General features: G+C 39.0%; 1 protein-coding gene across 2 annotated transcripts in view; it reads right to left on the reverse strand.

Annotated features, from left to right (window-relative positions):
- Positions 1 to 214: 214 nt before the first annotated feature.
- The window catches only part of LOC129778511 (glutaredoxin domain-containing cysteine-rich protein CG12206-like), a 127,621-nt gene continuing 101,298 nt past the window's right edge, over positions 215 to 26,537 (reverse strand). For both annotated transcript variants that reach the window (XM_055785450.1, XM_055785458.1), the window contains exons 4-6: positions 1,328 to 1,393; positions 966 to 1,263; positions 215 to 902 (exon numbers count right to left, since the gene is read on the reverse strand). In XM_055785450.1, coding sequence (XP_055641425.1) covers positions 1,090 to 1,263; positions 1,328 to 1,393 — 240 coding nt within the window. In that variant the 3' untranslated portion in view covers positions 215 to 902; positions 966 to 1,089. The remainder of the gene's footprint in view (positions 903 to 965; positions 1,264 to 1,327; positions 1,394 to 26,537) is intronic.

Here is a 26,537-nt window from a genome sequence, read left to right on the forward strand (position 1 = left end):
ATTTTTCAAGCTGCATGGTTTCACTGTGTGCTAGAATTAAACAGGAGACAATAAATAACTGCACTCTCGTCTACGGAAGCGAAGCACTCTGTGTTATCCAGAGCTACGTGTCATGCAATGTGTATGGTTTGAGTACTTCAGGAGCAGTTGATCTGTTGATTTTCTTTTCGTTCTTTTGGAAAGAATAAATTCGGTCGGGATTTTTTTTCCTTTATATTAAATCCTAGTATTGCTACGAAGATAAAATCAAGCAAGCGAAAAATCACACAAAACTTGATTGCCGAAATTACCGATGCATTCCTGATTATGGGTCTTCATTCAACTTCTATTACTATCATCGATTTTTTTTGAGCAGTGGCTATGCGTCATAGTTTCGAGGAAACTCATATGAACCATTTTCCGCGTCTTCAAACAATAAGACGTGAGGATTTTTATAATTCTATTTACATTTTACGTATTTGTTTGGAAATGCCTGAAATTTGTCCCGCATGTATCTCCGTTCGCTGCTGTTGAACTTCACTTGTTCATCTTCAGTTAGGTCGGAACCTTATATTTAAACGGTACGCGGAATGAGCTTACTAACCGTCTGAATCATGAGGCGAATTTATCGCTTGTCGTTCTTAACCGAATCTCCGGTTGTGGTTAGGTGTGTGTGTGAGCAAATATCAATGTTCGCTTGATTCGATCTGCGTTTAATAGCTACAATTATCACAACTACTACAACTTATCAAACTAGTATTGCAAAAACTTGACCAAGTCCAAAAAGTTCGATTGTTGGTATCGTACCGCCTTCCGTTTGCGCGCTCTCTCTCTCTTGCTCGGGTTCACATTCATTCGCTTTGCGTTCACAAATCTTCCTGGAAAAACAATCGCTAGAGAACTTGTTTCAATTTCCACGAGACCTAAAATGGAGGGAAACAAACTATCATCCACGCGGTCACCCAATAAGGACCTTGATACAGTACTTGTCAATGGTCACTATAAACTATAGGAATTCCATACACACACAAATACGGTCGCACGCCAATACTCGCTACGCTACGCCCAAATTTGACAGCCAATGCAGCCAATAGCCGGACGGGGGGTTGTTCAGCAGTTGTGACACTTTACCAGGCCTACTTCGTCACAGTTCATGCACTTGAGCGCGATAAACTCCGTGGTGAAGTGATTGCGGTGAATAGATTTCTTCGAGCCACCACAGGACGGACAGGGCAGCAGTCGATAGCCGCCGCAAACTTTGCAAGTGAAGGACGATTCCAGGCACTGGAAGAAAAAATGGAGTTGTTTGGATGATAATTTTGTCAGTCAAGGAATGATATAGTCCTACTCTGTAAGGTTTCAACATTTTTCGCAGTTCGCCGCTTTCGTTCAGTCGCTCAACGCTTTCGGCATCCTGTGGGAAGAAATTAAGTAGATAGTGTTCTGTTAGTCAACTAATTTTTTTTTAAATCAATCAATCTTATTTAATAATGAGTCATTAGTTTAACAATAAAAATTCATTTGGATCTAGCACATATACGAGGGGCTCAAAAGGAAAGGGATGTAAGTGACCTGTTTGAATTTTCCTTCATCGACTCTCTTTTTTGGTCCTAATTTAGCTGCAAACATATTCCTAACTGTATTTGATAATTTTGACGATAGGTCAGAACCTCATTTGTCGGTTTCTATAGTAAACTCAAATTGGAACGTTTTTGCAGCAGAGTTATTAACGAAAGAAAATGTTGATGAAGAGAAAATCGATCAAGTCACTTACACCACTTTCCTTCTGAGCCCCTCAATTATATGACCCATTCCGCATTTCGAAACGAGTCAGTCTTTTCGAGAGAATTCAAACTCGAATCGAACTGAATTTGGTTAATGATGGGCGAACGAGCCGCTCATTTGAGCCGGTTCGTCAGAAAGATCGTACGATCCACGGTTCTTTAAAAATGAACCGCGGCTCTCAAATTATCATAAAAGAACCGTGGGTCTTTTTTGAATCGTAGTTCATTTAAGAGCCGTTCATTTGAGAACTGCGGTTCATAAAAGAACCGTGTTTCTTTTAAGAGCCGGCTCATTGGTAACGAACCGTGGATTGTACGTTCGTTCTGACGAACCGTGACCTGCGGCAGTGCGAAAGAAATATATGTTTCCCATGCTGCTTTTCAGGCGGTTTTATTTAGCTGTTTGTATGTTTGTAAATTTTGGCGGATTATAAGTACAACTATGCACACCAGTCGTTGATCAGGACGCAAGAAATGACATCCATAGTTGATGATGAAACGCGGTCATCTGTATGGGAGGAGTTTGATGCATTGGTTGGCAATCTTCGATTCTCACATGATCCAAAAGCTGCTCCAATATCTATTGTAAATAGATATTTAGCGGAACCACATTTGCTGAGAATAAGCGACCCTTTGCTTGGGTAGAATGAAAGGAAATCTATCTGTCCGCGGCTCTACCATGTTTTTCAAAAACTTTATGTATTCCAGCGAATTCAATATCATGTGAGCGAGTTTTCCCGAAAGCAGGACAGGTTTGCCATAAAGATGTAGTAGACTTTCATCAGATAACATAATGTTTATAAATAAAAAAAAGTGAAGAAGATTATTGTGATGGAAATATATCAGATGAAACCTTCAGTAAAGTAATATTTTTACTATTTTCTGCACTGATTATTGTTTTAAACCTTATTTTTTACGTCTTCCATTCTTTGCATATCCGGATAAACCACTTTTTGAAAAGAGCCGTCGAGTCGCTCAAATGACTCTTTTCATTGAGCGCCCGGCTCTGAGCCGCTCACTAAAAGCCCATCTCTAAAATGGGTATTATGTATCTTTTTCGAGTTAAAATTTTCAGTGTACTAGATGAGCAAAATTTGTCTAGAAGAGAAATATCAAATTTATGGCAAAGTGGTAAAGCGAACAATTCGTCTCGGCTTCAGTCGCTGTCGAGACGAGCAAAATGTCCTATTCTAGTACACGAGTTTCATTTGAATCTTTTATTTGATAAACTGGAAAGACTTCTGTCACTTTTGTTCGGTGATCTGTGATGTCAGATATGAGGACGTTTTTCGTTTGAGATAAACAACGAACATAGAACAAACATTTCTAAAAAAGATCAATCAATACTCTTTTCTCAGTACCAATATCCTTGAATCATAACGAAGAGGAATAAGTTCTATATATTTCTTTGTGTTTGATTTTTTTTTCTACCAGCATATGGTTTCATCACTCAGGCGTTTCGTTAGGTGCTCACGTATTCAAGTGATTAGCGTTACAGCTAACATGTCGGGGGTTCGGGTCTGATGCCCGTTCTGGTCGGGGGAATTTTTCGTCAAGGATATTTCCCCCGACTTGCACTGTGGTCTAGGATTGGGTGATCTTTACGAAAAGATCGATCTCGACGAATCGATTTTCTAAACGGCGTAGGGATCGATTCACTGATTATTTCGGCACAAAAGAATCGATCTTTGCCGGATCGATCTTTTTACAAATTCGGAAGCATTTTTTTAATTTGTCTACTTATATTATATGGGTCTTTTGTTTAAACATGGAATGAAAATTTCATGGTTCTATTTAATAATCAAGAACACAAAAAATTAGATCTTCGAAAATAGTGTTCTCAAGAGCATTCATCTTGTACCGTTATGGAATCATTTAATTAAATAATTTATTTGAAAAAGTATCATTAGTAACTCATCAGCAACCTTTAGTAGCTGTCGCAAATTCCGATCTTGTCAGAACTTGTACGGAATTAAATCGAAGAACGATCAAACTGTCTTTGTTAGTAGGCCAAATGAAGTGCTTCATAGCGGTCAAAAGTTGCCTTTATGTTTCTAAAATTTGTCAGGCAATCTTTGGTGAGATTAAAACTGATTCATACTGAAAAAGAAAATTACAAAAAGTTTGTGTTAAATCGGAAAAAATCGATCTTTTAAATATCGATCCAAGATCGCCCAATCCTAGACCAAATATACAGAGCAGCTTCACCTAGATTCACTATCACTAATTTGACATCCTCGAGAGCGATCCAAACGTTGACATTCTGTTAATAAAATGTGTCATGTGACGAGATTGAAATCTATGAACGCTCAAAAAAAATAAATTGTGAGATCGGAAAAATCGGAAGAAAAAGATCGATCTTCACGATTTTCCGGGTACAAAGAATCGATCCAAAAAAATCGGAATTCGGAATTGAAAAAATCGATCTTCTGAAAATCGATCCAAGATCGCCCAATCCTACTGTGGTCACGCGTATTCTAGAAATTGCCACTCAAAAACGCATTCTAGGCGTGTTATACCAGGGACAGACATACAGCTGTACTTGCGTTGTACGTGTACAGCGTTGTACAGGTACCATCGTACCATGACAGACATACTTTGGTTGTACATTGTACCGTATGTCAAACTGACAATCAGATATTTTTCCAATTTCCACCACATATTTCAATGAAAAAGGTTTTTATTTAGTGTCTAAACTATCAAACACAACAAAAAAGTTTCCAATCTGAGTTATTAACTTAAAAGAAAGTCAATGAAAAGAACGTTTATCAAGTGATTTGATTCTGCTTGTTCATGCTACCCACCACTAACCGTCTATGGCGCTGCGCACAGTACAACTGTAGCCATGTACAGCGGTAAAACAGGTCGGTACAGGTACAGCGATTGTACCGAGTTGCTTGCATGGTTCTAGCGCTGTACATGGTGACAGACATACAATTTTCGAAGTACAACGCAAGTACAGCTGTATGTCTGTCATAAGTATTATTTGGCATAGAAATCTCAACTAAGTAGATAAACTGGTACAAATTCGGTACCCCGTGGGTAATTTGGTACCCACCGGATCTCCGGCGATAATGAGCGCACTCTGGTGGTGAATAGAAAAAAGTGTTCTAGTAATGTAGTAACAAACGTCAGATGCCAAAAACACAAAATATCTGTGTTTGTTAAACAAAAATCAAGTTTTGTTGTTTTTGAAATCTCGTAAATTTTTCATGTGCGTCTTTTGAAAAATCATTAAAAATCATGGAAGGATGCTTTCGAATTCCAGCAGAGAGACGTTATTGTTGCGTGTTGTGGGCTGCGATCACATCTCAAGCGGAATATAGGAGCAAAAGTGTTTGTAGTTTGTGATCGATATCTGCGTGGGAAGGAGAAAGTCTGATGCGAGTTGACAGTGCAGTTCAATCGTAAGGTGAGGACGGAATCAAAAAAGCATGCTTGAGTGGAGTCTATTGAAGTAATGAAAAACTAAATAGCTAAAAAGTTATTTCAAAAATTTAGATGCATTCTAAAATAATATCCGAAGTGATAAACAAGTGGATTAAATAAGGTAAATGATTTTGGTTTGTCCAGTCGAAAATATGATCATGGTTTGACCACTTTTTTGAATGCTCTAATTCTGCGCACCTGTGTAAAATCAGGTATTCGAATGTTTCAAAATATATAAATAAAATTGTCCTTTTCATGAATTACATTAGTTTTATAGTATACTTTTACGGATTCACATGTTTTAAAGGATTATAACATCCACCTTCTATTGATGTCAATGCGCCCCTCAATTGAGCTAACTTTCAATCAATCACCAGATGATTATTTCGCACGTATTCAGACCTTTTCTGGGTTATAACACTTACAAATATCGTAAACATCATGCTTGCATACCATTTGTATCAGATTCACAAAGCTAAACCATGTAAATAACGCATTTAGGTGACCTCAATTCTGATCATGAGTTGTCCGATTCAGTACTGTTGTTTTGTCCACATGTTTTCTATAGCAACCGCTTGGCGCGCTGCAGTTTGTTTATTGTGTCCTTCGCGCATAGCAGTAATAATGTTTCTCTGCGTTGAGTGTGTTGATGTGAACATTTTTAAAATGCCCAAGAAAATGCAATATTTTGAAGAAAGTCTAAATTACGAATGGATCAACATGATGACAGTAAACTCAAACAATGATAAATGCAACATCTACTTCAAAAATCGATTTTTTTCATTCAAAAATAATGATTTCTAAAACCGGACAAACCATGATCATTTTTTTGAACAAACCCTATCAGAGCTATTGATAAAAATTTCAATCATTTCAACGCCTTATGGTAGTATTAGCAACTAGAGTCTTGGGGATTTTCAACAAACCCAAACTCATATTGGTTATATGTTATTTTCATGATGAAAAATCGATTTGAATTTACTAGTTGCGTGAAAACACCCTCAATTGGACAAACCAAGGTCATTTACCCTAATATGATTCCGTATTTGTACGCCGAAAACTGCGGTCGTATCCTAGACACAACCCATTACAATTTTTCTTCTCAAGTAGGCAAACATTTCGATCCAAAACACAATTCGTTTTGATATTTACAAACAAAACAGGGATCGGACTGCAATTGATAACGCAATCCATAATTGTTATTCACATGATGGTACAACTTACGCTGCTCGACTTTCCCACCCTGGAAAAAAGTAATTGCCGACAAACCGAAACACGCGTAATTATTACGAAACTAATTGGACCTGTGAGAATTTTGATTGTTTACTACGGTAACTCTTGTTGGTGAATACAAAACGGCCTCCAATGTCACCAAAATACACATGCAACAGAGCGGATCGAGGTGGAACTAAACATTTATGCAAATACACTGTCATTTTTGCTTCTACCTGCCGCTACTTTGATTGTGGAAGTTGTAAAAGCTTCGCCAGCCAACCAGTCAGCCATTGTTGACGTTTTGAGCAATTTCACTTTCTTAGCTTTTCCTTGAGCTCGGCGCAAACGTGACCAAAAGTTGTTGGTTTCGTTGGATTTGATGACCCGAAGCGAAGTAAAGTCAGTCGGCTGCATAGGAAGCAACGTGCGCGCATTCAAAAATCGGCAAAAAGTGGTCTTCAAAACGGAAGAAACAAAAAGAGAAACGCAGAAAAGCCGTTTGATTCGGATGGGGATTTTTTTGTTTTGTTTAGTCGTGATGAAAATAGAGGAAGTAAAATGTAGTGGCGTGTTTTTGTGGTTCTTCGAGTGCGCACCGTGTGATGGACACGTGTTTGGAAGTGTCGGAGTGCTTTCTTTCGACAGGTATGTCGGATACACACTTGCACTCACCACATTGCTTTGGAGCACAAGCGTGTTCGTAGAGTATCGTGAAGCGAATAATTAGTTATTATTATGCCTCCGTTGCAAATAATGGATATATAATTATTTAATGTTTTGAGATAAGTTATTGGTCTGTAGGGTTCCTACATCCAAGCATTTGTAACTTTCTTTTCATTTTTCAAGAAAGTATATAACCGAATGTCTTATCGAAGACTTGAAAATCACTCGATACAATACCTATCTCCTCTTCAAGATAATAACATCAGACTAAACCGTAATGCTCACTTTACTGTCCATGTTTGTATAGGAGACGTAAACGACAGAATGAACAAAATCAACTTTTTCGCTGTTTCGCATTCTACAAAATGTAATACGTTTGCTCAACATGCAAACAAACATTGTTTGTTCGAAAACATTTGAGCAATTTTGAAAAAAAAACGTTTCCGAAAAATCATTGTTTGTCCGCATAACAGACGTAGTTCAATACAGCTATCATACATCGTTCGAAAATCAAAAATTTTCAGTATTATGTGCTATAAGATAAATTTACACTTGAATCACATTCTTTGTAGAGTGCAAACATGTCTGTCACGATAGTGTCTTATTACTTAGTGTTTCCTAATAGATGAATATAAGAAAGCATTGAAACGCTGCTCATATAATTACTATTTTCTGTATACGATGAACAAAGAGAAGCAATTGTGTTATTTAATTTCATAATTATCTAAATTTCTGCATTTGAATCTTCAAGTAGACAATGAAACAATCAGATCAGTAGTAAAATTGAAATAACCAATTTCTTAGCATTATAACTCCTCGGATTCAACATTGAATTATTCCACATACTCTGCATTTACCCATACCGTTGGAGTAAGTCACTCCACCATCTTTATGCGATTGATCGTGATATCGGTAAATCATGTTGCTTAAATTACCAGCATTGCAGATTGCCTTTACAAATTCAATTAATTGCCCGAACCTGCTGTTCTTATCATATCCCAGAGTATTCTTCAGGAAAAAAGTACTATCACAGACTCGCAACAAATCAAGGGCACCTCTTCCAGATATTTCACTAAATTTCTTCCCTTTTGATTTTATCCGATAACAACTGAAACTATCGACGGAGACGTTTTGACTATTATCGGAATTGTAAATACTAACGCTACAAATAGAGCAACCTGGTGATTACGTATAGCTATGCGGACAAATGTTCATTGAAACGATTGATTGTCCGCATAAATAGACGCAAGCGTTTTCCAAATGAAAAAAAAAGTTATAATCCGCTAAATCACCTAGGCCCTCTTTTTGCCGATAATATCCTTCAACTGGACAGATCATTTCATCGGAAATTTGCATGGTTATGCTTGTAGGCCAAAAAACAACAAAAATGCGTTTTCCCAACACTAATGGTGTTGTCGATTACGTCTCCTATGCAAGTTTAGCAAGTTTAGCAGTTTAGCTCACCCCTGTTTTATTTTTCTCATGGTAGACTTACGACCTTGGAAGAACTTCTTTGACCTGACTTTGACAGCTGCAAATGGACAGCGGAAAGCGGACTCGAAAAGTTATGTAGGCAATGAATGACTAATTCGGAGGTAGATTCCAATCTACCTCCGAATTAAAAAAAAAAAGAGAAGTTAATCAGTTACAAGAGTCCTTTGATTAGTTCCACAGCCAAAAACTTACTCTAGAGTTTTGCTAATTACATAGAACGATTGATTGCCGGTTTGTGTCAAATGAACGGAATCCTCAACGATAATAATCGTATGCTCGACATATGTTTCACCAATTCAGAAATGGTTCATAACACAACGGTGATCAAAGCTCCTTCCGCTTTAGTTAATATATGTCGTCATCATCCTCCGCTTCTTGTTTCGTTGCTCGAAACGTCACCACTCGTCTTTATTGAAACCATCGAATCTACTTACTACAATTATCGTAAAGCGAATTTTTCATCAATGAATCGTTTCTTCACAAGTATCATCTGGGACGACATTCTGATTGACAACGATATAGAGGTAGCCACGCAGTCTTTATCTAATGTTATCCTCTATGCGATTGATCGATTTGACCCAAGAAAACAGCCTGCAACTCCCGTTATCCGCCATGGTATAATCATCTTTTGAAACGTTTGAAGAGGGAAAAACGTTCTACTTTGAGGAAATTCTCCAATCTCCAATCTCCAAGCCAGTTACTCAGAAATCAACAAAGACTATAAACAATTGAGCAGAGCGCTATTTGGAGCTCATCTGGACCGTGTTCAGAGTAATCTGAAAAAGAACCCACAAGCATTTTGCAGATTTGTTGATGTACAGAGGAAGGAGTCAGGACTACCAACCATAATGACACGCAACAATGTGGATGCTTCAAACAAAATAAGCATACGTGAGCTATTCCGAGAACAATTCAGTAGCGTTTTCGTTAGCGAAAGACTTCACAATGAGCAAATTTATGAAGCCGCCAGTAGTGTACCTTGCCTACCTGCTATCTGTATTATTCCTGCTATAAGTTCCAGCAAAGTACAACTTGCGTGTTTGGATCTCAAGAGATCTTCGAATCCTGGACCAGATGGCATCCCTTCTATCATATTGAAAAAGTGTTCAAGCATACTCTCTTCACCGCTAAGTCTATTGTTCAGTCGCTCACTACGCTGTGGAGTTTCCCCGAAGGCATGGAAAAATTCATTCGTTTACCCCGTTTTTAAAAAAGGCAGCAAAAAGGACGTCAAAAATTATAGAGGTATCGCTTGCCTTTGTTCTATCTCCAAACTATTTGAGATAATAGTTTTGGATTTCATCTCACACGCCTGCAGTAGTTACATCTCCGACCAACAACACGGTTTCGTGCCCAAAAGGTCTACTTCTACAAATCTGGTCATCAAGGAAGTCATCTCGGTCCTTATATATTCCTGCTTTACCTCAATGATGTTAATCTTTGTCTGAAGTGTCCCAAACTTGCATATGCGGACGATTTTAAATTGTTCTACACTGTGAATAGTGTCGATGATGCGATATTCCTACAGCAACAACTCGATATTTTCTCTGATTGGTGCGAAACCACTAGAATGGTTTTAAATCCAGCAAAGTGTTCAGTCATATCGTTCACGCGGAAACGATCGCCTGTAACATTTTCGTATAAAATACGCAATATCTCTTTGAAACGTGTTGTGACTATCAAGGATCTTGGTATCGTCTTCGGCTCAAAGCTAACGTTCAGCGACCATATCTCATACATCACCAGCAAGGCATCTAGGATGTTAGGTTTAATTTTTCCCATCACAAAGCAATTCAAAGACCCACATTGTATCAAAGCTCTTTATTGTGCTTTAGTGCGCTCTCATCTTGAATATGCGTGCATAGTATGGTCTCCCTACTACCAAAATAGTGTCCAGCTAATTGAGGTGATCCAGCGGAAATTCGTCCGTTTCGCCCTACGCAACTTGCCCTGGAGCGATCCTTCGAACTTACCCAGCTATGAGGATCGTTGTAAATTGATCGGACTCGATTTGTTGAGCTTACGTAGAGATGAAGCGAAGGCAACTTTTATAGCCGATCTAGTTTCCTCGAAAATCGATTGTGCTGATCTTCTTCAGTCGATCGATTTTAATATACGCCCTCGTAACCTGCATTCACATACATTTCTCTGCCTTCCTCACTCTCGCACAAACTACGGTTACAACGAACCCGTATCGAGTATGTCTCGTGTATTTAACCGCTGTTACTTATCTTATAACTTTCACTTATCTCGCGCCAGTTTAAGAAAGGCATTCTTGACCGCTCTTTCCAGTTAGGCATAGTTTTAAGTAGATTAAGTATTTTAAGTTATTAATTTATTAGGTATCATTAGGGCACTCATGTTCAGGCCTGTTGATAGTAATGAATAAACAAACAGGATTTGCGAAACTAGAACAAGCGATATTCGCGAATCTCGTGTTGCAAACCAAAAACTGGAGAGTGCCAAACAAAGTATTCACACATTAGGAGTATAATTTGAAAAATTGCGTTTTTGGTGAAAATAAAACTTTGTTTGGAAGAATTGAATGTACAAACGACGTTTTCCACTACATTTTCCATTTCTTCGAAGGTTAATTAATTTGAAACCAAAAAAACTATTCTGATGGAGGAATTTTAATGTAAGACTACGTCTACGTCATTTGAATAATTGGGAAATGCCTAAACGTAGTCTAAATGCGCTAAATCTTACGTTTTGATTGACCTGATTTGCGCTCCTCAAATTGTACCGATCAAGAGGAGCAACCAGAGAAACGGGGATACGCTTTCCCCAATACAGACTTGAAAACCAAAGAACCTGTGGAAATCGACATTGCAAAAATATGCAACTTTTGTACTCGCTTGCATTTGTGCAGACCAAAATGTGTTTCCCCAACACAGACCACAAAATCGAGGATAAAAGGTATAAAAAGTTTAAATTTTTGGTTCATGCAAGGGAATACGGGAATACTTTTGTACTCGCATGCATTTATGCACTCCGGATTGTGGTTTCCTAACACGGACTACAAAAGCGGGTATAAACACAACACTTTGACTCGGTTATTCAAGACGACATTGGAAGATATGCCTTCGTATCTTTAGCTCACTGAATTTCTACGCATAGCGTTTGATGATAAGGCAAAATGTTGTCATCAAATTGACTTGTAACGAAGAACATAACCTATTACAATGCATGAATTGGTGCTACATGGCATTTGTTCAAATTCTTTACTTACAAAGCAAATATGTTGAATTCAATTGCATTCGAAAATTATTTCATTCAATCAATAATTTAATCAATACAAACAAATGATTACTAAGCCAATGGTAGTCCCACGTCAATTTCATAGATATAACCCACCCATTTTTATCACTTTATCGTCTTCTTAATATTAGTCCAGTAGTGAGCTTTCAAACAAAATTTGACATCACTATCAGATAAACTGTGGAAGTTATAGCAACTGCGATCCGTGGTATGTGCGTACTGGGAGCTCCATCCCGTTGCGAAGAAAGTGGACATCCTCAAGTACCTATATCTGTCTATCCTCACACTTCTATTTATAATATCCTCACACTTCTGGAGAAGAATGAGAGCATTATTTTTTTTTTATATTAATTCGTTTATTTTTACAGGCTCAGTTACTTAGGTTTAAAGGAGCCGAATTCTTAAATATAATTTTAAAACTATATATATATATATATATATATATATATATATATATATATATATATATATATATATATATATATATATATATATATATATATATATATATATATAAACAATTTTCTTACATCTATGGTTAGTAAGGTGGAAAACCGATTACTCGCGGTGTACTCGGGTTTAGGAGGGTGACATATTTCTATAGTGTATTTACATTTCAACTTATTCTACTATTTATAGCAAGGGGACGAATTACCCGCAAAGGAAGGAAAGGAGGGTATAAGGATGTAGGGACAATCACACACGAAGATCTATAGCTTTAAGGAAAACATATATATGGAACATGTAATCAAGGTCTAACCGAGCCAACACATCTCTCACCGGCACATTGGGCTGTCTTCCTCGGGCCCGAAGGGAGTTTTCTAAATTCGATCTGGCGACCAGATACACCTCGCACGACCAAACAATGTGCTCGATGTCGTGATAACCTTGGCCACAAACGCAGAGATTGCTGCTGGCAAGATTGAAACGAAAGAGTAGTGCATCTAACGAACAGTGATTGGACATGAGTCGAGAGAAGGTGCGAATAAAGTCCCGACTCAAGTCTAGACTTTTGAACCACGGTTTGAGGCTAACCTTAGGGATAATCGAGTGAAACCACCGGCCCAAATCATCTTCATTCCACTTGCGTTGCCAGTTAGCGATGGTATTTTTACGGACTAAAGAATAAAATTCATTGAAGGCGATTTGACGCTGATAAATATCGCCTTCAATTGCACCTACCTTTGCTAATGAGTCAGTCCTCTCATTACCCGGAATGGAGCAATGTGAAGGGACCCAGATAAAGGTAATGACATAACAGCGTCTGGATAAAGCACTCAAAATTTCTCATATTCTCTCAAGGAAGTACGGCGAGTGCTTTTCCGGCCTCACTGAACGGATAGCTTCGACAGAGCTAAGACTATCCGTTATAATGTAATAGTGTTCAACAGGTCGTGAGGCGACGCTGTCCAGCGCCCAATGAATTGCTGCCAATTCAGCAATATACACTGAGCAAGGATTCTGAAGACTGTGTGAGGTGCTAAAAAATTCGTTGAACACTCCAAATCCTGTGGACTCGTTTATAGTGGACCCATCAGTAAAGTACATATTATCACAATTGATATCCCCATACTTTTCATCGAAGATCGTTGGAGCGATCCTCGATCGTTGGTAATCTGAATATCCATGGATATCTTGCTTCATGGACAGATCAAAATGCACAGAGGAATTGATGTAGTCAGGGAAACAAACACGGTTGGGAATATACGAAGAAGGATCAACCTGCATGGAGATGAATTCATGATATGAACTCATGAATCCGGAGTGAAAATTTAGCTCGATCAGCTGCTCAAAATTTCCGATCAGCAATGGGTTCATGACCTTACACCGGATGAAGAACCGAAGAGATAATAATTTGAAGCGATCTCGATTTTAGTGGGAGTAGGCCTGCCAAAACCTCGAGACTCATGGTATGCGTTGAGGGCATACATCCCAACGCGATACGGAGACAAAGATACTGAATTCGCTCGAGTTTAATGAGGTGTGTTTTGGCAGCTGATTGAAAACAGAAACTGCCATACTCCATCACTGAGAGAATAGTTGTTCGATACAACATTATAAGATCTTCTGGGTGGGCTCCCCACCAGGTGCCGGTAATTGTACGGAGAAAGTTTATTCTTTGTTGGCATTTTTTACTCAGATACCTAATATGGGCCCCCCAAGTACATTTGGAGTCGAACCAGACCCCAAGATACTTGAATGACATAGCATGAGTGATCGGTTTACCCAAAAGTTGAAGCTTTGGTTTTGCTGGTCTATGCTTCCTAGAAAAAACCACCATCTCTGTTTTCTCCGTGGAGAATTCGATCCCTAGCCCAATGGCCCAGGTTGAAAAATTGTTCAAAGTATCTTGTAAGGGTCCTTGCAGGTCGGATTCGTTTGATCCTACGACAGACACCACTCCATCATCTGCAAGTTGTCTTAGGCTGCAATTTTGTGTAAGGCAATTGTCGATGTCGCTTACATAGAAGTTGTACAAAAGGGGGCTTAAACATGAGCCCTGGGGGAGGCCCATGTAAGAGACCCGACTTACTGCCGAATCTCCGTGAGAAAAGTTCAAATGCTTCTCACAAAGCAAGTTATATAACATATTATTCAATAGAAGCGGCAGACCCCGAGAGTGTAATTTGCCTGACAAAACCTCTATTGAAACAGAATCGAAGGCCCCCTTTATGTCCAAGAATACTGAAGCCATTTGTTTTTTTTCGGCGTAAGCCATTTGATTTTCTGAAGAAAGCAACGCAAGACAATCATTCGTCCCCTTGCCCCTACGGAACCCATATTGTGTAACTGAGAGTAGGCCATTCGTTTCAACCCATCGATCAAGGCGAAACAAGATAATTTTCTCCAACAGTTTCCGTATACAAGACAGCATTGCTATTGGGCGGTACGAATTGAAGTCGGACGCGAGTTTTCCGGGTTTTTGAATAGCTATAACTCGCACTTGTCTCCAATCATCTGGAACAATATTATTCTCCAGAAACCGATTGAATAAATTCAACAAGCGATGTTTCGCCACATCAGGGAGGTTTTTCAGCAAGTTGAACTTAATTCTATCCGATCCCGGAGCAGAATTGTTACATGAAAGCAGAGCAAGAGAGAATTCTACCATCGAAAACTCGGAATCAAGATCGCACCTACCTTGTGGTATATCTCGAACAATTTTTTGCACAGGAGCGGAATCAGGACAAACCTTCCGTGCAAAATTAAAAATCCATCGATGTGAATATTCTTCGCTTTCATTCGTTGAAGAGCGATTTCTCATGTTTCGAGCCACTTTCCATAATTTTTTCATTGACGTTTCTCGTGACAAACCTCCCACGAAATTTCGCCAATAAGCACGTTTTTTCCCTTTGATTATGTTTTTAAATTGATCTTCAAGGGCTAAATACGTTTGAAAATTTTCAGGGTTTCCACGTTTCCGAAAAGCTTTAAATGCATTCGATTTTTCTACATAAAGCTTGGAACATTGGCTATCCCACCATAGATTGGGAGGCCTTCGGGAAATGGTGGAACCTGGGATGGGTTTCGTTTGAGCGCGAACCGCGCTGTCATAGATCAAACGAGAAAGGTAGTTATACTCCTCCAATGGAGGTAAACCATCTCTGGAATTGATGGCTAGAGCAATCGCGTCCGCATATTTTTTCCAGTCAATGTGTCTTGTGAGGTCATATGCCATGTTTATAGATTCAGAAGAATTCGACCCAATGGTGATGGAAATTTTGATTGGCAAGTGATCACTACCGTTGGGGTTCTGGATTACATTCCACTTGCAATCTAACGATAGTGAATTCGAGCAAAGCGAGAGGTCAAGAGCACTTGGGTTAGCAGGAGGTTTAGGTACACGTGTTGTTTCCCCAGTGTTCAAAACGGTCATATTGAAGCTGTTACAAAGGTCATATATCAACAATGAACGATTGTCGTCGTACTGTTCCCCCCAGGCAGTTCCGTGAGAGTTGAAGTCTCCCAAGATCAATCGTGGCTCAGGAAGGAGTGAGCACATGTCATCAAGTTGTTTGCGGCTAACCGCAGCTCTCGGAGGCCAATACAAGCTGACAATACAGAGGTCTTTGCCTCTGATGTTTGCATGACAAGCAACAGCTTCGATCCCTCCAATAGGTGGAAGGTCAATTCTAAAAAATGAGTGGCACTTATTGATCCCCAAAAGCACCCCTCCGTATCTATCATCACGGTCCAAGCGTATAATATTAAAATCGTGGAAAGAGATATCAGAATGAGAGCATTGAACGGAAGCATAATTCCGGTCTTCCGATGGTGCTGTGCGATCATAAACTGCAGCTAAAGCTAAAGCAGAAGCTGGAGGGAAAGGTGGTTTTATCGTGGTTACAGAGGTGGTTTCCGGCTTTATGCCGGGAGGTAGGATTAACCAGCCAGATAGTGAATATATACCTAACGGAGTTGAACATCATCACGCGGAAACGTGGCCACGACTTACAGCCATTTTAGAACAGCAAGCTGTGACGCAGAAAAAAGGCTGAATGTGATGGAGAATGAAATTTATCCGGCGAAGCGGAACATGATCATGGACAACGAGAGGTAATAGCGATCGGTTCTGAAATTTTATACGTGATCGACGGGAAACATGCTCTCGTCAATGAACAGGATGATCAATTATTTTTGCTTGAGAAAGTTCAAGATTGTCTTACATCGCTCGACTCGTAGCCCCCGGATGCGGTTAGAGATCATGTGAGTTTTTTTCCGTGTCCTCAACTTCGCCTCATTCTTTTCCTTTACGATCTTCCGTGTCATAGAGTTTTTGATCCTGTGTTCCTCCGCCATTTTCTTCATTGAACGTACTGGATTCGTCCAAATCTTCCAGCGATTACCCTCGGAATCCAAGCTGACCTCGGACGACCCGTGGCCACTTTCGCGGATAGTTGTTCTTTTATTTCTCGGTATAATACCCTTTTCACGGTCCACCGGGACACTCCCAAAGCGATTGAAATGTTTTGCGACATTTGCGCGTGAGACAAATGATAGATACCGTTAGAATTGGAGAACAGAAAGGAGCTTGTGGTACAGAGTCTTTCAGATTAAACGCTCACGCAACAAATTTCAATAACTTCTACAAAAGTGAACCGATTTTTATTTTTCAAAAACAAAACGAAAACAAAGCTTATTTTAGGATATTTTCGAGGTGACCACCCTTTTCTTCGATAGCGCGTATTAAACGGCGAACAAAATGCTTCATGCACAACTTTAACATTACGACTTCGATGCTCTTGAAAATCCGAGTTACTTCTTCTTTAAGTTCCTCCAAATTTTGTCGCTTATTAACATCGCAACGGTCCTTCACGTACCCCCAGAGGAAATAATTTACGACGAGAAATGTTGAAATTCTTACCATAAGAGGACAAAGTTTCATTAAGGTTTCGGTTGCTCGAGTAATACGATTTCACTAAAAATACTAGAATGAACTGCAAAGTTTAAAGCCTGTTGAAAACAAAGAAGCAAGCAAGCAACTAAAAATATACGTTCTTGTAAATTGTACATCTTGGCACTAAAATCCATCCTATCAGACTGAACGAGTAGTCGAATATTATCGTCCCGAAGTGGGGAATGCAATATTACCATCGATGGAGTGAATTTTTTTTTTTTTTTGCCTTCTACAAAAATCGTAATCGATTGTTCAATTATTATTGAATCGATATTTTTTTTTACTGAATGTCAGAATGAAACGCATGTCCAGGGCAGCAAATGTGTTTCTGAACGAATAAAAAATTGTAAGGGGTTGTATCTAGGACACGACCGCATATTTTCGACGTAGAACTACGCAATTACATTATGTAATCCACTTGTTTAACACTTATTATTTTAGAATGCATCGAAATTTTTGTAATAGATTATGTTCTTCGTTACAAATAAATTTCATGAACGTCCTTTTACGTTAGATATGATGCCTCGGACTACCAAAATATGTGAACGGAAGAATTATCAAACGATCATTGTATTTTACATTTTCCTCTGAAATTATTGCACATCTCATGTTTACGTAGTTTACGAACCGCGAAAGTTCATTCACCTCTAGTATCTGAAATGACGATTTTCCCAGGCTTCTCAGTTTAAAAGTACGTTTTAGGAAACATATTCCGGTCTACACAACGAAAAGCAAGTACAAAAGTATTCAACACCAAAAAATATTTGCAAAGCAAATTCCCCCAGGCACCTTAATTTTGAAGTCTGTGTTAGGGAAACACAGCTCAGTGGGAAAAAATACCCCCGACTTGCATGTTATGACGGAGCATATTTCCCCAGACACATTGATTTTGAAGTCCGTGTTAGGGAAACACAACTCAGTGAGAACAAAAATACCCCCGACTTGCATGTATATTTTCAAACGGGTAGGATTAGCACACAAATCGGCCGAACAAATGTATAGGAAACAAGGGAGATCTTCCAGTTTTCATGAATTTGAACCGTTTAGAGATTAGTGAATTGTAATGTATAGCATATCAAACAAATCTTAGAGAATTCGATTGGTATGCAAATCATGAGAATTCGTTCACAGTGAAAATAATTAACGTTAACTTTATTTCATAAAAACGTGACCTGTTTTCTGATTTGGCACCCTTCCTGAAAGACGTAGTTCTTCGTCAAAAAAACAGTCAAACATGGTCCCGTCTGACTCAACAAAGACCACATAATAAATGTGTTATGTGTAAATTGACCAGACGTCCCGCGTTACGCTTAAATGGATGAACCTCAAAATAAAACTTTTATTTGTCAGACTGTTCAAGAGCGCTTCCAATGCATTCAACGATTAATACGCTGAACTGGTTTCATCGCACCGACAGTGGACTTTTTGTTTAGAGAGTGTCAACAGGAAACGGCAGCAACAAAATCGGAAAATTGATTTTTATAAAGATTTATTTTTAAGATTTTTATAAAAGTCCCCTATTGATCCGCAGGGACCAACGTGAGTCAAACGAAAAGTTCATCTTTGGTCCTCTAGCTCGGTCAGGGCTCAACGTGTTAAATAAGCCCGAAGAACTAGTGTATGCTGGACAGGCAGAGACAGGGTTGTTTGATGAAGTATCGCAAATGAAGCAAATGTAGGCCGGAACTTCATTCATGGCTGATGAAAAGATGTATGTCGACATGTTCTTTTACCTTTCCGTGGCATTGGTAGTCAGCCGCAGCTGAGGTATGTTTGGAAGGTTGGCGGTCTACGCGACAATGTTTATCTCCAGCCGATCCATTATCCATTCTCCAGTGATCTTTTGGCATTATGGGCTGATGCCCGTGTCGACATAAAGATCACATCACCTTCGCATGTTTCGGCAAGCACTTCGTACTCGTTCCTTGTTCACCATATGACTCGAAAGAAGAGCGGCTTGGACATTCCCCTCTCGTCTGTCAGAGAAGGACCTTCTTCGAGAACTTGATGTGGATGATATATTCGACATCATCGCTTAGCTGAGGAACGTAAAGTACCCGGTCCCCGGCCATTCGTTGAATTCTAGCATCAAGCACGCCTCGTCTTCCATTATAAGCAGGAAAAGAAGTTTTTGATTTCCACTTTTGCTGCTCAGATACTGCCGGTCTCGTCTGACGCTTCCGCATAAAAATGTCCATTTTGACCAGATTCTCCTTCACCGTTTGGCCGATTGTTTCAATCTCCCGGCCTAAGTAGCGACAGAGAGAGTATGTTGTAAATACCAGATCGGCTATGTCTGGCGGACACAAAGTATTCCAGGATGTCCAACTACTTTGCTGTGGGGTGAAGCTGATAGTATGGAAAAATCATGAAGTTGCTTGACAGTACTGCTGCTGCTTATTATAATTTTTGTTGTAAGCTTAATAAACGTAATATTTAAGGGAAATTTGCTCCATTAAATTATTTTTTGTATTCTTTTTTTTCATCACCATCCGAAAATAGTCCATTTTTTAATGCATACGTTCACACTAAATTAAATGAAAAATGGATTGAAATTTTAGAGCATTCCATTCGGTAATTTGAAGAAAATTGTTGAATTTGAATCGTGCTTGCCAGGCTTTAATGCTCTAACTGAGCGAGTGATTTTGAGACGTAAACAAAATCTAAACCACCGAAAAATCACAACTGAATGACGATACTTGGAAAGAAATAATACAGATCAGGTTTAATTGCAAGGACACATGTTAAGTGTTTCACGAATAAATGAGACTCGCTAAACTATGGTTTATTTTCACATAACGTATATACATAACGTTTTGTTTTTTGTGTCCCGCGTTAGACTTTGACTATCTGGTCACTTCAGTTATGTGCAATGGCCACTTGTGATCCACAAGTAAACGAAATTGTTTTGTAGAATACCAACTGTTTTTACCAACTATTTATTTTTTCTTCTGATAACTGATGTTTTTCTGTATTACAAAGCAATAAATAAAATACCGATATAATAAACCTAACTCTTCATTCAATCACTTTTATGATCCATAGGGAAAAAAATTTCCCATGAAATTATAGGAAACCTATACACCCTGTTATGTTTTTCTGGTGATATTCTCTTACTTTACACCCACAATCAGGGCCCGAAATCTTCGAAGGTGAAAAATGAAGACCGACTCTACTCTCAGTAGCTTCGCTTCGATTAGAACTGCTTCGGCAGTCGCAGTCAACAAAAACTGAATTGACTAGAAAATGAATTGATTAGCGTTGACTAGCGAAGATGACTGATGAACTAGTCCTGTCAGTGGTTATTATAACTGACGCGACTAATGAATACAAATCTGCCTCTTCATTCAACTGACTTCAATCCACAGTTATACCCTCTAGGAACGAAATTATTACCCGCGTACGCAATCTTATTTTTACGTCTATACAAAGAGGAACGGAAACTTGATTAGTAACAGTAATAGTAATAGTAATAGTAATAATAACTCGCCCCAATAACACCGGCTGAGTGTATCCTATGGCTCACCTCCCCTACTAATACATTCCTAAATTCTCGAGACATTTATGAGAGGTCGTAGAGTTCTCTGCATCTCTCTTAAGTAAATGTCGAACTAACATTCCTTCCCTTTCCTTAGCAGTTGCAAGGACGTGGCCAGGACAATTCTTAACTGTTGGAGAAAGCATGCCTTCATCTAAGGGTGGGTTTAGACTAGGGATATATTTATGTGAAGAAATATGATGAGATTTATAGAAATCGCATCAACCGTTTACACTAGCGTGAACTTCTACAATGAATATATTCATATCTTCGGTGAATTCATTCACGTGAAGTAGAACTGCACCCAACTTTAGTGATTTCTCACCAGTGAGAAATTCACAAGCGTTTACATATGCTGAATTTATTCAAGTTATATATACCTCGAATAAGTGTATCATATTTATTCTCACCCCTTTACACATATTTTCACGTGAATAAATCCATCTATAGCTATAGATCTCCCTAATGTAAACCCGCCATAAGAGATATTACCAATCATCAGCAACGGATGAGGGCTAGTTTTTGACTTAACAGTTTTGAATTCGTACCACCTCCGATATTGTTTAACTTGCTCAATTCTAATGCTAATGCTAATATAAAGAGGAACGGAAACTTGATTTCTGATGCAAAACAGGAAGTGGGTTATATCTATGGTATAACCGCAAGGGTGACGTAGGACTATCGTTGATTTAGAGATCATTTGTTTGAAGTTGAATCTAAATCCATCCTGAATGAATGAATAAATAAATATTTGGGTGACTTCAAAAACGAGAGTGTTACTTTGAAGACTCAAGGTTTTATGCATCCAATATTGGATACAAAAAACCTTGTTCTGAAGAATAATCTTCAGAAGCTTTCCTGTTAACTGCACTTGATTGACAAATCACAAAACCAAATGTATGTGGTCGCAGTATTATATGGATAGAAAACATTAAAATAAACTCGCTTGAATGTAATTTTCAATTCCAAGGGGAACTGGCAGATTATTTTTCAGCAACGATCATTTCTTTCCAGGTTTCCTCTCGATAACCAGCAAACGAAAAGAGTTGCGCGCGTGTATGTGTGTGTGGCGGCTGCTTCTATGTCTTCCCGAGGAACCGTATTTCGATGTTGATACTCTCTTGGTCACCTTCTCTTCTCCTTCTGATCGATCGGCTTTTCTGCGCTCCCTCACAGTTAAAACAAACTGATTGCATTTCAGGTCAGGTCAAGCCAGGTAATGAATACCTCGATCCCTCGCCGTTCAGCTCGTTCAGTAACGATGTTGTCTTGTCGATGTCCTCAGGCGTCGTGCACAAATTACGTAACGCAAAAATCCGGATTTTGAACCTCCCCCCCCCTTTCGTAACGCAATTTACTATCTCTAATAAACAGAAAGTAACGTAACATCTAACCCCTCCCCCCTTATCGCGTTACGTAATTTGTGCACTACGCCTCATGAAAAATGAATGGGTTTCACCACCAGAATATCATTTCAGTATGCTTTTCGTGCGTGATTGAATCGAGAGAAGGTGTGGTTTACGATGGCAATTTGGAAGGCAAACTAGAGGAGAATGAACTCTCTGAGTATGAAAATTTCGGCGACTGAGCAATAATCGATTGAAAATTATATAATTTTGGCGATACGAAACATTTTCCGTTTTTCATGTTATGCATCCATTATTGGATACGAAAATATCCTACTGATGGGAAAGAATAATCTTCAGAAGCTTTCCAGCTAATTACACTTGATTGAAAAATTACGAAATCAAATGTATTTGGTCGCTGTGTTCGCCATATAATTAGAAAACATTAAAATAAACTCTTTCGCATGGATGTATTCTTCAATTCCCAGGGAACTGGCAGATTATTTTTCAGCAACGATTAGATCTTTCCGGAATTTTCTCGATGCTGTATGGCATCCAAACGAAAATTCTCGTTTCAGTTTGGCCTGCAAAAAACTTTTCTGAACTCTAATCCATCAAATTTGGAGCCCTGAAAAGGGCCGTTGATTATATGCTAAGCTAATATAGCACCCTCTCCTTGGATTCGACGGGCCAGCTGAATGTCCTTGGGCATGATGTGACGCGTTTTACGTGGATAGCACACAAATTTGTATCTTCGAATAAGCCTCCTGCAGCGTCATAACCGCGGAACTTTGGAAGCGCAAGTCGGTTTTGAAGTCCTGAGCAATTCCACGATCCAAAAGCTGCAAAGGTAGCTTGCGGATCAGCAATTCGGTCGACTTCCGATAGCGATGAATTTCATGCAAAGTTCCCGGTCGATAGCGATGTGGCTTCTTCACCTATCCTGCGGCTGGTGCGCTTATCCGAGCTGCTTTCGTGTGCCTTACCACTGAAAGACTAACCTGCTATCTGCTTGGTCCCAAACAAACGAGTCGTCACGGTGCGAGAGTAGAGTAAGAAATGAACGAAAGCAAAGGAAGCGTCATTTTATAACCTGTTTTCGAAGCTATCATTAAGCTATTGAAACAATTTTCCGACTCAATAAATAGCAATCATATAACTCTTGGACATTTTATCTTTTGTATGAAATGATTATCACTGTTCCGTTGATCCGAAGCAGAATGAATCCCGCTTAAAGAAGGAATGGATTTTTTCTTGGAATTTACTCAGCAAAAATAATGCCCTTTCCTAACACTTAAAAACGACAAACGGTAAACAGTTTCATCAAAGTGATTTCTTCGATATGGGGATATATTCACTACATCATGTCATGTATTTCATATTCTTCATTATGAAATCCATATCCATGGCACCTATCGGTATCGAATTATCATCGACACCACGATTTTCGCTAAATGCTCCTTTCAGTTCGGCCTGTAAAAAACTTTTCTGAACTCTAATCCATCAAATTTGGAGCCCTGAAAAGGGCTGTTGATTATATGCTAAGCTAATATAGCATGCCAATTTCCTTCAACCTCCAAACGTATCTTTCTCCCGTTTGTCGTTTTCGCGTTCGCTAATCCTTTCTCAAAACACCCATTTCTCGTTTGAGAAATTATTGAGTAAACATTGTTTGCCAGTGCGCGTAGAGCGGGAATTCCTAAAGATTCATTGCACCTCTAATAAATTGCCGAAAGACGTGGTCTTACGTTGATCGCACTTGATTTAAAAAATTCAAAACGAAATGTATTTGGTCGCAGCATTATATGAGTAGAAAGCTAATAATCGCTCGAAAATGACTTGATTTTCGCGATGTGAAACATTTTTCGTTTTTCATGTTATGCATCCAATATTGGATACGAAAATTTCCACTGATGGGGAAAAAAAATATTCAGAAGCTTTCCTGTTAATTGCGATTGATTGAAAAATAACAAAACCAAATGTATTTGGTTGCAGTGTTATATGGATAGAAAACATTAAAATAAAATCTTTCGCATGAATGTATTTTTCAATTCCCAGGGGAACTGGCAGATTATTTTTCAGCAACGATGATAGCAACGAGAATTCCGCGCGTGTATGTGTGTGTGTGTGGCGGCTGCTCCGATGTTTCAAGCGGAACCGTGGCATCACTCTCCTCCTGATGGATTCCTTTTTGGCCTTAGGTGCACAAACAGGCTCTTGGTGACACCGTTCATCAGCGTTTTCATGATAAACGAAATTAGCTTCACAACAACAGCGACAACATGCTCCAATCGCTGTTCAATCATAACTGAATGGGTTTACGAGCGGCGCTCGCTTATATACCGATTGGTGATTTCAATAGCCTGTTTTGAAAGCAATTTTAAGACTATTGAAACAAGTTTTTGGATGAAAAAGTAACAAGTATATGACGCGTAGACATTTTATCTTTCAAATGAAGTGTTTATCATACCATTTCGTTCAGTTGTTTAAGAGCTATTAACGCTCAAAATCTCTCCAGCGTAACGCTTTCGTTCTCGAAACTTTGGTTTTACACCCCGGTATAGAAATGAAAGACGTAGTCCTACGTCAAAAAGTAGTTACCCCATTAATGGACGGTTTAAGTGCGATTCACATACAACATACACGTCACGTTCACGTCCCTTCACGTCATGATACGTCAATGATTCTACCATGCAATTCTCATGAAAACATTCACATACACTAGCAACGTAACGCCCCGTCAGCATACGTTCAACGAAAACGACCGGCAGGGTTTGTAGAAAAGAATAATTGACGGAGACGGACGGCTCGTTTGGTTTTTGTTTGGGCTTTGTGTCTCGGCTTTTGTTTTGATTTGGTTGTACAGTAATTTACATCTACATCGACTTTAAGCTAATTGAACAGATCTGTGATGCAACACCTTTAATTAGACATTTTTACCTCTAGTTGGACATTTTTGTAAACATCGAGTTCGGAGTCCAAATTATGGCCCCACATTGAAAGTCGCCACCAGTCGCAAATGTCCAATTACTGGTCAAAATCGACTCCCATGCGACACTGAGTGGTGCCTCAGCATATCGCTTTATAAGTAACTTACTGTACTTTTTATGCCAACATATCTCTTAGCTCCAAATTTCGGAGTGAAAATCATTCGCGACTAGTTGAAAGAATTATTCTATTTATTATTATTGTTGCATAAGGGTCGGACTACGGGGTTTAAGCATTTAAATAATTGAATTCCATGATTCTCATTGAATTTTTCAAAATTTAGAACTGATTCTAGGCATGCTGATTTGAAAGAGGGCATTTCAATTTAAAATTATTGTAGGTGGCGACACCATGAATAAAATTAAATAAATCATTCGTTTGGCATTTGACGTGACGGTGCTGGTGGAAGCCTTGACTGCATGTGTGAATTGGTGGAGACGTTGACGGAACGTAGACGTTCTTCTCCGTAACGTGCTATGTGAATCGCACATTATTGTCTACCTATCGTGAACTCAAACCAACGAGAGAGGAGAGAGGTATTGGGGGAAGGAAGGAAGGTATTGAATTAGAGAGACTTTAAACACTGAGAGTTCATTCGTCTCTATTGGGGGAAGTCACTTCAAAATGAAATGAAGACAATTTGACTGGGAAAAATGAAATGATATAGTCGAGTTGGTAGAGGGAGTCCAAGAGTTTCGGTTTTGTCTTAATTGTTATCAATACCTTCAATCTCAGCTGCCGATCGTAAGTTCCACTACGATGCGTCCTCTGATCCATCCGAACAACAGTTGTACGCTCACAGAAACGTTTCAGCACATCACACACGTTCAATTTAGCTACTTTTTGCGATTTTAGTACCTGACCACACTGGATTTTTAATGTGGGTGTCCAAAATCAAAAAACAAATCATCGTGGTCATCGTGAAATACCATCGAAAGTTACAGTTTTCTAAACTATTTGCTGACAAAATATTTCAGATAGGCCTGCTATAAAATGAACAGTGATTCCGGATTCTAAATGTTCGAAAAATTGATCCAATCATCTGATTACTTGAGTAAAGCAAGGTCACACCCCACAAATCAAACACCAGTCGGTACATGGTGTCAACGGTTCTATCTGTGGAAATCGACTCCGGTTCACTTCTAACGGAGTTATTATATAATTTTCGGCGTGAAGATCTTCCCATATCGGTACATACTCACTTTGCTCCTTTAATAGTGCGTGCACTAACTGTTCACACTAAAAAAGTGGTCCGGTTTCGGCCAATTTAAAACCAAAAACCGCAAACTCTGTCCGCGTTTCACTGCATCCTACTCTGACACGTGTATTACTGTGCGATTCCCCATCATGAACGGTTCATTGGTTGGGAAAGGCCACTGTCTCAATAATCATGGAACCAGTTTGCAATTTACTGCTATCCTCGCAAACCGTGCTTGTTTCGC

Source organism: Toxorhynchites rutilus, chromosome 1 (genome assembly GCF_029784135.1).
Source record: "Toxorhynchites rutilus septentrionalis strain SRP chromosome 1, ASM2978413v1, whole genome shotgun sequence".
Classification (NCBI taxonomy): Eukaryota; Metazoa; Arthropoda; class Insecta; order Diptera; family Culicidae; genus Toxorhynchites; species Toxorhynchites rutilus.